The sequence below is a fragment of the Enoplosus armatus genome, chromosome 8 (genome assembly GCF_043641665.1).
Source record: "Enoplosus armatus isolate fEnoArm2 chromosome 8, fEnoArm2.hap1, whole genome shotgun sequence".
NCBI classification, from domain to species: Eukaryota; Metazoa; Chordata; class Actinopteri; order Centrarchiformes; family Enoplosidae; genus Enoplosus; species Enoplosus armatus.
The window spans coordinates 21,754,123-21,767,253 of NC_092187.1; the positions used below are offsets into that span (position 1 = coordinate 21,754,123).

General features: G+C 43.1%; 1 protein-coding gene across 1 annotated transcript in view; it reads right to left on the reverse strand.

The window, feature by feature from the left end:
• The window catches only part of magi3a (membrane associated guanylate kinase, WW and PDZ domain containing 3a), a 101,829-nt gene that overhangs the window by 35,525 nt on the left and 53,173 nt on the right, over nucleotides 1-13,131 (reverse strand). Inside the window, exon 2 of the mRNA XM_070909800.1 lies at nucleotides 2,384-2,500. Coding sequence (XP_070765901.1) covers nucleotides 2,384-2,500 — 117 coding nt within the window. The remainder of the gene's footprint in view (nucleotides 1-2,383; nucleotides 2,501-13,131) is intronic.

Here is a 13,131-nt window from a genome sequence, read left to right on the forward strand (position 1 = left end):
GAACACCCACTCAGCAGGGCACCAGAAGCCAAGCGACAAACGTTTACCAACAAGGCTCCCAGACGCTAATTATAAGTGAACAATGGAAAACAAAAAAAAATTGGAAAAAACTATTGTAAAACGAGAGCGCATCTTGCGATGGGATCACACCAGCTGCGACGGTTCCAACCAATGAGGGCTCAGTAGTCATTACTACATTATTACATGAGCTTTTCACCCAGCTATATAATAAATATTTATATTAATAATGTAATTATAAATAATACACAGTAATAAGCCCATGTAATGGAAAACTGCATAACTTTCCGGTAAGCATCCATCAAAGCCACATAAAAAATCCTGCATCCTATGGTGAATGGTGCGCTGCTTCCACTCATTACCACGTGATCTTATTCATGTATTCATCCAAAGTAAGAAATAATACACTGGTTGATACTCAAGAATGATTCTGGTTCAGAAGAATATTATCTTATCATTTCTTCTGCAACATGGAGAGAATTAATCAAAATGCACATTACGTCCGTTATGGAGCGCTGCTATAAAATGATAAAGGTTATGTAAATAAACAGAAAGGAGCATGATGTTTGAAGCAATGAGAGAAAAGAAAAAAGAAATCATGCTTTGCTGGTTAGCACTTTATTTCTTGAGGCTCACTGCCCTGCATTTATCATTTAAAGGCCACCGTGGCTACACACATACTCTATATGAAATACGTAGAAAGACGAAGAAAAACTTTATTTGATATTATAGGCAATTTTTACAGTTTACTTTTAACTTTTTATTTCTCTGTAGTGGGATGTAGAGTCCATGCTGAGCTACATCAATGCACTGCTGTACTCTGTCTTTTGTCTCTGTGCCTTATAAACTTAAAAGGAGCCCTTTCAATCTTCTAAAAAAGAAAATTTACAAGGAGTGAAAACCTGGGGCACTTTTCTTTTACATTTCCACTATCCTTTCTTGTTTTTTTTCATCCTGCAATGAGACTCGTGGAGCTGATTGCCCTGCCGTATATATATATTAATGCCCAGGGATTCATGGAAAAAGAGAGGTAGTTGGCGGTGGAGTTGGAGGGTCAGGTTTTAGCAAAGCTTCACGGATTTTGTGGTGCCCTGGACCCCTGGCACTGTCTTGAGCTCCAGTTATCTTTTGTGGGAGGCAAGTGTGACACTTAATGAAGCCCCATTGTGTGTAGAGGAAGAAGGAAGTCATGCTTCTATCACTCCGAAATGCCATTTGGGCTGCCGTAATGAGCACAGGCATCATGCTGTAGCGGCTACTTAGGCTCCTCGCATGGTCACTGCAGCTGTGCTGTGATAAGCCACTGGCACAGGCTGGCATGAGCAGAGTGGACACGGGACATATGCTGGACTACTGAAGCCAGACTGCAATGTCTCGTGTGGGATATGCATGGCATAAGTTTTTATATCTGTGATGTTGACTCTCTAGTCAAGTCGACTCAAATGTCCAGAATTGGGTAAAACTAGAACCTGATTAATGCTTAAGCAACTGTAATAATCTTTAAGATGAGGAGAGACTGAGATGTTACTGCTTTTAACTCTATAGACTGTAACTAAATAGCTAAGGAGCACTGAGGCATCTTGTAGTGTTTTATACTGTTTTTTCATACATTTCAGACTTTTTCCCCATGCAAAATGTCAGAAATGAGAGCTTTTCAAATGCTAACTGAGACAGACAAAAAAAAACGATGTCTGGAGCAGTGATAAATGGCAATAACGTTGTTTAACTCAGCTGCGCAGCTCAGAGAATTGCAGCTGCTCTTTCATTCACGCCTGTTGGCCTTTCAGTCCGTTTTAAAATCACTCGAGTATAAAAACAAAATGTTCCGTCCTGGTTATTTATTCTTCTATTTTGAAAAGAGCAGCGGAGTGGACTCGAGTATAGAAAGTAAAAAGAGAGTTAGCACTTTCACACTTTTAATTGTAAGATAACCAAGGTCTGAAAATAAATGTTTCTCTTAATTCAACACTTCATATATTCAGTGTCAAAAAGCGTTTTCGTTAAATTAAACACAGAAACCGAAATCGAAAGTGTGTCATTCCCTACGATTCCAATACAGTTTGTTTGGTACAAGCCCTGAAGTCTTAAAGCATATTTCACTCATGGTAGGTTACGTTAGCCTTCCATATCACAGTCCACTCAGGTTTTCCTCAGACATCAGAGTTACAGTAAGCTTAAGACTTGGTGCTTTTACCACTAAAAGACATATGAAATGCATGCAGGCAAGAAAATAAGTAGGATGGTGCAGGTAGTGTTACAGATGAGAACAGATCAGGCTCCATCTGGAAGGGTCAGAGGGCAACAAGCAGAGCCCAGACAGAGAGAGAGGAGACCGATGTGCCCCCAGGCTGTGGAAGCTACTCACAGGGAATGGTGCGCAGGTACAGGTTGTCCCTGATCACCTGCTGGAGCTTATGGTCCAGGGACCCCTTCTGAAACTGCAGGCTGAGGTAGTGACGCAAATCAGTATTCAGCACCTTACCTAGAGGAAAGAAAAGAGAAATCTGGGTCAGTTCAACAATTAAATCACGTAGGAGGGCATCTACGTGGCACTCATTTACAAAACACCCACTCTGATGATTTAATTTTGAGACAATTAAACCACACTCCTCCGATGGACAACACACACGCTACAAGCCGCAAATCAAAAGGGTCCTTTGTCCAGACAGCGATTACTTGTACCTGAGAAGGCGAGGCGCTAAGTGGCAAAGAAGGCATATTGAAGCTGTCATATGTGATAAAACTGGGCCCTTTTATTAAAATCCACATGCATGATTCACATGAAGCAGTTGCACAACATTAGGACTGTTGCTTCTCGGGAACGACAGCATTTCAAGCAAAGTCTGAGGAAGTGTTGGGGCTGCACAGTCATCTTCAAGAAGAGGAAAAGTTATCATTCTCCTCTGAGCGACAGAGAGTCAGAAAGAGGTAACGACGAGACAAAGAGAGAAGGAAGAAACAGAGAGAATTCCCTTGTGTTTGCTATAGTAGCGCTCTTCCTCTGTGTGGACTCCAGCTGTGGGGCAGGAGCTCCTTCCTCGGGAAGGGACACGCAGGATGTGCTTTGAATATGGCTTCAGTTACGCTGGGGACATCAATAACCAGCGCTTTATCCTCAAAGCTGCCTAGCAGGGGGTACACAATTAACTTTATACAGATGACTGAGGAGGTGAACACTAGACATAAAACATCATGTTGCCGTTGCTCTGACAGTTGTCACAGCTGCAACAACACCTGTAACGTGCCTCATGAAAATCTAGTTTCATGTTCTACATCTGCTTTTTCTCTTTTGTGCAGGCTTAAACAGCTCTACAAGGCCAGAATGGAGTAATGCTTGCTGTCAATGTCTGCCAGAGTCTCTGACGCAAGTGTTAAAATCCCGTAGATCTTCTCTAGATCAGAAGATGTTGACAAATCAAAATCAAGCAGAAGCCAGGCTGTGATTAACGTCATCCAGACTCCGAATGAGACCTGCATTAAGCTACTCTGAGGAACATCAGTCAGTAAGATAATACACCTCTCCCAGCAAGACACCTACAGAGATTGTAAATACATGGTTTTTCCCGTCGTGACACTAATTCTTCTGTTGGCTAATCTGCAGTTGAATACTTTATCATAGTCTGCCAGACGCTTCTTATTTTCACTACTTCACTGATCAACCACACACTCAAAAGTTATTGTAGACTTGCTTAGACTTTAATATGAAACAGTTTTCAGTTCCATTCAAATCTATTCACCAATATATACACACACACACACACACACACACACACACACACACACACACACACAAACATTCAACAGATTCCCTCTTTCAAACGAGTGGCAGGGTTCAAACTAGTAGAATTTGGCAGAAAGAAAGAAACCGAATAAAAAATGATCATACTGCGTAGTAACAAAGAGAAATATTCCCACAGTGAAAGTAATGAAAATTTTAAAGCGAGGAGCGTCCTACGCATCCCACACTCTACAAGAGTTCTACTCTGAAACTTGAACAGTATTTTTCATGATACCCATTTCCAGCAGGAACTATTGATGGATAGACTTGGCTGCTGGGGAATAAAAAAAAAAGCCATCTCCTTCCAAATTCAAAAATATTGAAATTAAATGAAGTTCACTTATTCATCCCCTAAGGGAACAAAACGACTAGCGCTGGAACAGTAGATCAGCAGCATTATGTTGCCTGGTTGAGGGGGTCAATACTCCTGCAGTAATTCCGGTATCTTTTAACATGAACCCTATTTTTAGTTATTTTGGGGTCTAAATGACTAATAGGTACAAACATTTTGAAACTGGTCCAGTAGACCGCCTCAACCGGCAGCCGCAAAACGGGCTGCAATGATTGCAACATAATCCTTGGGGGCAATTGCGCCCGTCAAAAGTACGTCCACTAAAAGTGCTTTTCCACAGGCTCAGACTGTTATTCTAAGAGTCTGACAACATTATGGAATGGATCCCTACAGAGATAGACCTTTTTGTTACAGAGTAAGATCATTTATGTTTAATCAGAAACAAAGTCTCGCTCAAGGGGAATCTCGTGAGAGGTGAGTCGTTGCAGGAAGACGACGGTGGAAACGTGAGTCAGTAAGTCACCTTACTCTTTAACAAAAAGGTCTATCTCTGAAGGGATCCTCTGCACAATGTTGTCAGACACATAATCCGAGCCTGTCACTGGTAAAAACAAGCACTTTTAGTGGACGTACTTGAACGGGTGCAAGGATGTCACCAAGGATTACGTTGCAGCCCATTTTGCAGCTGCCAGTTGGGGCGATCTACTGGACCAATTCCAAACCTTTTTGTACCTATTAGTCATTTAGACCCCAAAATACGTTAAAAAAAATTAATAATAAATTGGTGTTGAAAATATTTTTGATGAAGAGCGTTTTGAGTTTCTTGCTTACTGGGTGTTCAGCAAATTCAATGCTTTAGCTCGTCAGGCACACATGGGCTAATAATTCAACTGATTTTGGAATACCGAGGCTTTCGAGTGTGCCTGCTGCTTCACTTAAGTTGAAAAAGTCCAGTAACTGCAGCATGCCAGAGGTACAAGTGAGGGCCGGGGCCAAGAGAAGCATGGCTCTCCATTATGTAACTCTATAGACTTTTTACTGGCACAATGAATGTGAGGAATTTAGGTCAAGGAAACAAAAGCTGCTACGCATTGCAACTGGAAAGCCACAAGCCTGTGGTCCATGTTCCCAGAAGCTATGAGACATGAAAAACCCCAAAACACACACAAACAATATACATCCCATTCCCTCCCCTACCCGGTCGGGCCTGTTCCCATGTTTAAGGGGATGGGAGTGATTCAGCCTTCACCAGGGCTTTCATCAGCCTTGGGAATGCCATCCTGGATCCATTTTCACACACTGCCTTGAACAATCAGCTGGTTCCAGTATGTACAATGGATGGAGCTAATTGCTACCACAGGATTCCTCTAACTAAAGGCAGATACCCCACCGGGTCAGCAAAATCAATCTCTCTCTTTCTCTCTCATACAACACACACGAACACGCACACACACAAACACATGCAAATCACCTCCCCTGCCCAAAGCAAACTCCCACTCATGAGCCTCTAACAGGGTAGTCTTTGTGGCCCGCCTGTCAGGTTGCGTTAGCGTGCTGCATCATATCTCCAGAGACGGAGAGGGAAAGAGAGAAAGGGAGGGCGCGGCAACTCCCAGCTTCCCGCTAGGTTACAAGGCAGCGCATCACTGGCCTGCCAGGCTGGTAGTACGAGGCATGTGAGACACAATGGAAGCCTTTGTGCCTTGTCATCTGGCTATTAGACATTCTCTCATACAGTGGGAGTGTGGGGGAGTTGGTGGGGAAAAGGGGGAGCTGAAGTTCAAGGTTGGCGAATCATTAAAAACAGAGGGAGCGAGGGAGGGCAGGGTGGAGGGAGAGGGGGATGTTTGCAGAGAGGAGTAATGATGATGCATGGGAACACACGTGGAAGCTCACCCCGCCTCCCTCCTCCTGCCCTTTCATCATTATTCTATCGCTCCATCTCTGACTGTGCGTCTTTGCTTCCCTCGCTGTGGAGATTCATCAGCCCTGGCAGATCCCCACGGGGCTCCTCACACCTATGTTTGAGATCACTTTCTGAATAGCTATCGGCCTTCCCTGCATCTCCCCCTTTTCTTTCATCCACTGCGAGCCACTTAACCTTTTGCTTTCTCTCATATCACAAGCCTTTGCTTTAAAGTGATGTGTGCATCTACCTGTCGCTGCCTCCACCGCAGCCCCTCTCTGCCGATCTTGTGCCTCTTAGATCAGTGAGGATAAAGGCAAATAAAAACCAAGCTCTCGCTCTGGCTGTGTCTAAATTTGCTATTAGTTTTCAGCATGTACCCATATCTGTAAAAGGAGGGGGGAGGAGGTGGAAAGGAGAAGAGATGAGAGGAGAGGCCTTACTTCGATCAATAATAAAAGATCTACAGTAATTAAGGGTCTAAGAGTAAAAATACACGGTATGGACGTACTACCAAAAGCCCCACTCTCTGTCTCTCTCTCTATCACACACACACACACACACACCCACAGAAATGAAAACAAAGCACATGCTGCTGCCCATCATCCTTTCCCCAGTCCCCTAGGACACTTAGATTTTGGTATCTGCCATGGGAAACTGCTACTCTCAGCTCACCTCACCATCTGTCATTTTCTGTAACTGGTGTCAAAACTATTGAAGTGCTTTGCAGAAAGTCTTTCATTGACAGACAAGTTGCTTTTCAGCCAAAAGACCGGACAAGAGCATCAGTCCGTCTACTATTATAAAACCGGTTGGAGCACCATTTTTGACTGAAGCTGGTGTCAATAGTTTTGCAGGTATTTGGTCATGAACCAAAGTATTGGACAAATTGAAGTTTTGATCTGATGATGGTGCTAGATGAAAAGTTAAGGGATCATCAAAGTTATTACAATCCATCCTGAGGGGGAACATGAATGTCTGTGCCAAATTTCATGGCAATCCATCCAATAGTGGTGAGACATTCCACTCTTTATCTTCTGGGGACCATGAACGTCTGTAGTAACTTTGATCCATTTGAACGTTGTTGAGCTATTTCAGTGACTGACATCTGCCATCTATAGAGGCTAGAAATGATGCTCATGAGCTAGAATTTTGATGGAATAAATAAAAATACTTGGCAGTGAGAGAAATACAACAACTTTTTGGGAAACAGGCTTGCACAGTAGATACTGAGCACTCAGGTGAAACTATCAATCTTAGAGCTGCATGAGTTTGGCACAAGAACCATTTTGCCAGAAGCAAAGACATAAGTCTTCTGCTAAATCCTTGGCACAACAGCATGACCTCACCAGGGCCAAAGCAATTGACTAGCAGTAAAGATATTTACCCAGGCGCCCAGTAAACCAGCACTTAAATTACAATGGGCTTGCATAGACACAATGCTATGACTAAATGAGAGCGGAAGCAATCCTGAGATGTCACCAGCAGGGGTGTCAGTGGGCGTCTAATGAGGCAATTCTCTGACAGTAGTGCAGCTCCAGAAACAGCGAGAAAGCCCCCACCATCTGCTAATTACCACCTTGTTAGGTTCATTTGGCAACTCAGGGTAACAGAATGTCCTGTCTCAGTCTGTGTGACAGGCAGAGAGAGAATCAACAGTTTGCAGGCGTCTGAGGGGCACCCAGTTAGTTTACCCTCTCCTAAAAATGGCAGAGAGACAAATTTGACGATTCTGGCATATCTTGTTTTCTTTCCAAAGAGCAGCAAACACAGACAGAGAGACATTTTGGGTTCTACCGCCAATATCATCCCCCAAACCCATACTGATGTTCACTGAAAGCGATAGTGGTAGAACTGCCACAACTCCCCTTACACACTTTCCCTGGAAATGGAAGAGGCGTGGAGTGTTTTCCCGTCTGAGACAAGCTCTGCTGCTCTTATGGCCACTGTTCATGCTGAGAGCTGTAATTGGCCGGCAAAAGGAGTCCGTGTGAAGTCAATTAGTGGCTGCAAAGCCAAAGAGATTAATTGTGGATGGAGGTAGGCTTTGGGATGAAAAATGTTACATGAAGGAAATCAATGTCCCCAATCGCCCTTTTCTCCCCTCAGGTTAGACACATACCTCTTAAAATCCAATTAGTGGTATTGTATCTCAACAAAAGGTCAGTCTGCACAAGCTGAATGTTTTTGATATAAAGCGGCTAATGACCAGGTTGAAAAGATCCTAATACAACATTTTCTTTAATACCACTTTTCCAATTGTATCTTTGCTATGTGGATATACAGAAAATGTAGATGTACATGTTGAAAAGTATTCAACATGTTTTATAGCAGAATTCATAAGCTCTGAGTATCAGAGTCCTATCGATAACACAATATAGAAGAGGATAAAAGGAGGAGCGACTCTTTCTGATACTATTTTGAGCTTGCTGTGCCACAAGGACAATGGCTTTATCCATGCACCCTTGGCAGAATAGCACGATCAACTCTTTAAGCGGATAATTGAAAGGAATGGTCTTGCTACACATTGCGTGCAGGCTTAATGTTGCGGGCTTATTATAGTCAACGTGATAATCATCAGCGCACTTGGCAATAGACACAGATGGTGTCCCAAAGCACTCAGCATTCAGAAATATATTCTTGGCTCCGGATGGCTGGCCTGCTATTGTTGGCTGACTGTACTAAATATCCATTAGTTACATGTTTGAGATAAAACTGGCTCTGTGCTTTCTTGGCTCATTGATTAGTACACACCTATTCTGATACATGAAGTATGTCTATAATCCTACAACTTCAGAGCAGACAGCCAGTCTGTGTAGGTGGGTATATTGTTATAATTCAAGGTACTTTGTCCTCAGTCACTGTTACAGCATGTGACAAAAGTGTCAAGCTTTTTTTTCTCCAGCGAGAGGTGCCCTTGAAGTTGTCCTTTCTAATCCTATTGTGGCTTAGAGGAAGAAATTTCACAAAAAGATGAAGTAAAACTAAGGTTTTTTCGGTTCTTAGCTGGGCCAGGGAGGTGAAGTAACAGTCACAGCCACCCCGCGGTCATCCTGAGTGGGCAGGGCCTTCTCCCCTCTCCTGTCCGCCTTCTGTGATGTGAAGCAGACTGATAGATCGTGACATTAACCTCTCCTTCGCCCAGTATCCATGTCCAACTGCTTCCCTGAGCTCTGCTATCTGCCCTGCAGCCTTTCAGGTCCAGTACAGCTCAGTGGACACTCCCACCATCACTACAGTGGTTAGGAGCTTGGCACACACTGGTGTCTTCCATACTAACAAATGTTATGACCTTCCAGAGCTGGCTTTTAGTATGTTAGAGGGGAAATTAGGAATAACTATGCTGGTTTGAATGATCTCTCTTAGTCACTGACTATGTAGTTTGTTTGTTTGTTTAATTATGATGGCAATGTCTGTCTGTTGGTCTGTCGGTCCACCACTTTGGTCCAGACAGGAATGTCTCAAAAGCTATTAGATGGATTGGCACAAACGTTTGTACAAACATTCATGGTCCCCAGTGGATGAATCCTAATGAATCCTTCGGTGATCCCTTGACTTTTCGTCCTGCGCCAACATGAGTTATTTTTCATGAAACAACTATCAAATGGATTGAAATTTGTGCAGACGTTCATGGTCCCCAGGGGATGAATCCTACAGACTGATGGTCAGCAAATAGCTAATGTTAGCATGCTAACACGCTAAACTTAGATGTCGAAAACAAAACTAGATAAATATTATACCTGCTAAACATCAGCATGTTAGAATTATCAGAGTGAGCATGTTGGACTCAAAGCTCTGCTGTGCTGAAGTACAGCCTCACGGAGCCGCCGACCTAACAACCCTCTTACAGTCTTGTTACAATAACCGACTACATCACATGCACATCAGTGGGTGATTTCAGCGCCTTTCAGAACGCCGTGAAATTATGAGGCAGCCTGAGTGTCTTTAGTTTAGTCTTGGATTCTGTTTTTGGTCTGAACTGTTTTGCTCACTTCAGTACAAAACCAGCCTTTTATAAGCTGCTTAAAATAGTTACATTTTCTGAGGTACTGCCTCATGATTGTTTCTGTGGATTTTGTGGTCTTTCAGTAAGCTTTTAACCAAGATATAATGTACAACGTAACAATGGCCGGTTTCATTTACTAATGAGACAGATTCTGTCATTGACACTATCTTGCTCCTTCCGGTTAGTGTACAGTTCAATACAGAACCGTACACTGAGACTGGTGCACTGGCCAAAAGCCTGTCTCCCACAGTGTAGGGGCTGCCATTCAGGCAGGCACTGCAAAAGAAGGAACTAACAAACAACAGAAACCAGGTCAATACAGCAAGACAGACTTAAACGAGCCATGGAGACCTCTGTTGTCCACCACCGCCGAGGGCATTGCTCAAGCATGCATTTCCAGTATTACGACCAGGCAGTCAGTTAAGAAGAGGAGAGAAGGAATGGATGGGAGAGGATAAAAAGACAGAGATTTTTAACATGGTGTCTTTCGTACGTGTCTTTTCAGCCACTAGATTCTCTTTCATGTCTAGGCTCCAATATCCCAGCAGCTCTGGTCCACTCTAAAATGCACAGCTCTAAACCTCCAACAGTGAGGTTAACCCCCTTGCGAGGCACACAAACAAGATAAAATGAGTGGATGAAAATGCTAACATAATGCAGCAGAGCTTCGGAGGGGAGAAGTATGGTTATCTGTGTGTGTGTGTGTGTTTGTGCACATGCACGTCAGGCTCCAAGCACATTTCCTCTTCGCCCCCTTGTTCATTTGGCTGATCTGTTGTGTGGAGGCCGTCTGGATGTGACGCAGAGAAGAAGAAGCTCCCTTCTGCACTGTGCATCATCAAAAGCCTGCTGCTGTTTGCCATCGCTGTGGTGTGAAAGCTCCGTCTGTCTATCTTTACCACAGACACACACATACACCTGCTGTACACACACACACACACACACAAACCCACGAACAGACAGAAATACACACTCACACTGCACATGTATGCTCACGCACATTCACACACAATAGCTTCCTGAGAGACTGAAACAGAGATCAAAGAGAGGAACAATCTTTTTTGCCTCATCTCCATGATAGAGGGTGATCTGTACATTGCATCGTATAGAGAGGGAGAAAAAGGGTTTCATTGTGATCAGTGGATCAGAGAGAATGAAAGAAGCAACATGGGAGGAGATCAATCAGTGTATTATTGAAGTATCTGAGAGAGAGAGAGAGAGGAACCATATGGAGATAGATGGAGCAGCAGCAGCTTCTGCAGCTCTGTGGATTACGGTTCTGCAAAGCAAGTAAAGTGATGCGCTCTTAGCCTCAATAACTTGGGCTGTCACTGACAATATGCCGCCCGATGCATCAGAGAGAACCCCAGGGGACACAAAAGTCTCTCTACCCCCCCCACTCTCACACAAACACATATATATACATGCAAACACTGCTGAGATTTTTACCCCAAAAAGGATGCTGTGAGGTCTGAAAACACACCCAGATGACACTGCTACATATCAGAGAAAGATTTTATGTGAAGGTGACAATACAGTACAACTGAGTATTTGCTGGTATAAAATGTCTCAAGAGAGATTTACATGGGACAGGTACCAACAGAGGTGTTTACTGTTTGCACAACGCACAACGCACTGTTGTGTGATTGTATGGGCTTGTATATGTGCGCGTAAGTCTCGCTTCAAAGGCCTGCGGTAGTCAGCAGTGATGTTTTAGGCCCGTCTGCTAATAATATGCACAGCGGGGCAGAAGGCATTGTATTGGAAAGCACAGCCCGAGGATCTGCAGTTGCTGATTTGATGTGTGCATCTCTTGTTGCTGGGCTGACCCAGATGCTGCCTCAATCCTTGACTCACACACATCCTCAAATGCCTGCTGACACTGGCACACACCAGGGCTATATTTGCACACATTAGTACTGAAACAATTGGTTGGTTAATCGATTAATTATTGCAGCCATTTATGAAGCGACAACACCAACCACTTTTATAATGCAAACATTTGCGTGCATTTCTCCGATTTATACAAGTCTGACTTGAATACTATTAAGGTGTTCGACTATTGGTCAGATTTAGTAAGCAAATGAAGTACCTTAAAATTGTTCTTAAGTACAACACTTGAATAAATGTTACTATCTACCACTGGTATTAAGGAGGTTGCTGGTTGTTAAAGATGCAATAATTTACCTGGTTTTTCCTGTTTTCCTCACATGAGCTGCCCACTGGACCAGCCAGTGGAAAAGTGATTACAGTGAGTCCATTTGCTAAAGCTCTGTACTCTAGTAAGTGAGGTCATTTATGCTACTTTACTTTACTACATTTGCAGATTAAGATACATACAATCAACTTATAAAATATGATTAATTATTGTAGATTAAAATACTCAGCAGTACGTGGAGTAGTTTAAATTAGCCCCACCTCATCCAGCTACAATATTAAAATGCTGCATACATGTTAATGCATCTGCCACAATAAGACACAATAATTACTCTGAAAGGAATCAATCTGCCTAATTAGTACTTTGAGTTTTTGTACATTTTGTTGATAATTCCTTTGTAAGTAAAACTCTGAATGCAGGATTTACTGCATTCTATAGCTATTGTAGTATTGCTTTGTTTACTTAAACAAAGGCATCATCATGTTGACGCACCTTCCCTCTCCCTCTCTCTCATTCTCTCTTCAATTCAGTTCTCCTAACCTGTATTATCACCATGATCTTTGATGCTCTTTTCATGTGGGCCAAGGGGAAAGGGGGCAGTGGCATCGTCGTATAAAAAGGAAGTCAATGCAGCAGGAAAACACCAATAAATCCAGCCCTGTTTGTGGTTTCAGGGGGGACAACATAAAATGTAAAGTTTTATAATGAATGCTTTACTTCCCCTCTTGTTCTTTCCTTTGAAATGCCCACTGCGATAACTCTGCTTCATTGTTTGACGTAGTATTAAATTGTGTGTTACCTCGGGGCTCACGCATTGGGGATTAAGGGATTAGCATACCTTGTGTATAATGGTAAAGTCTGCCCCGACATCAAATACTTCTCATCCATGTTGGTTTAACAGTTGAGATTGAAATCTTGAATCTCTTCCTGGTCATATTCAATCTGCTGATCAAAAGGCTCCAAAACAGCTGCT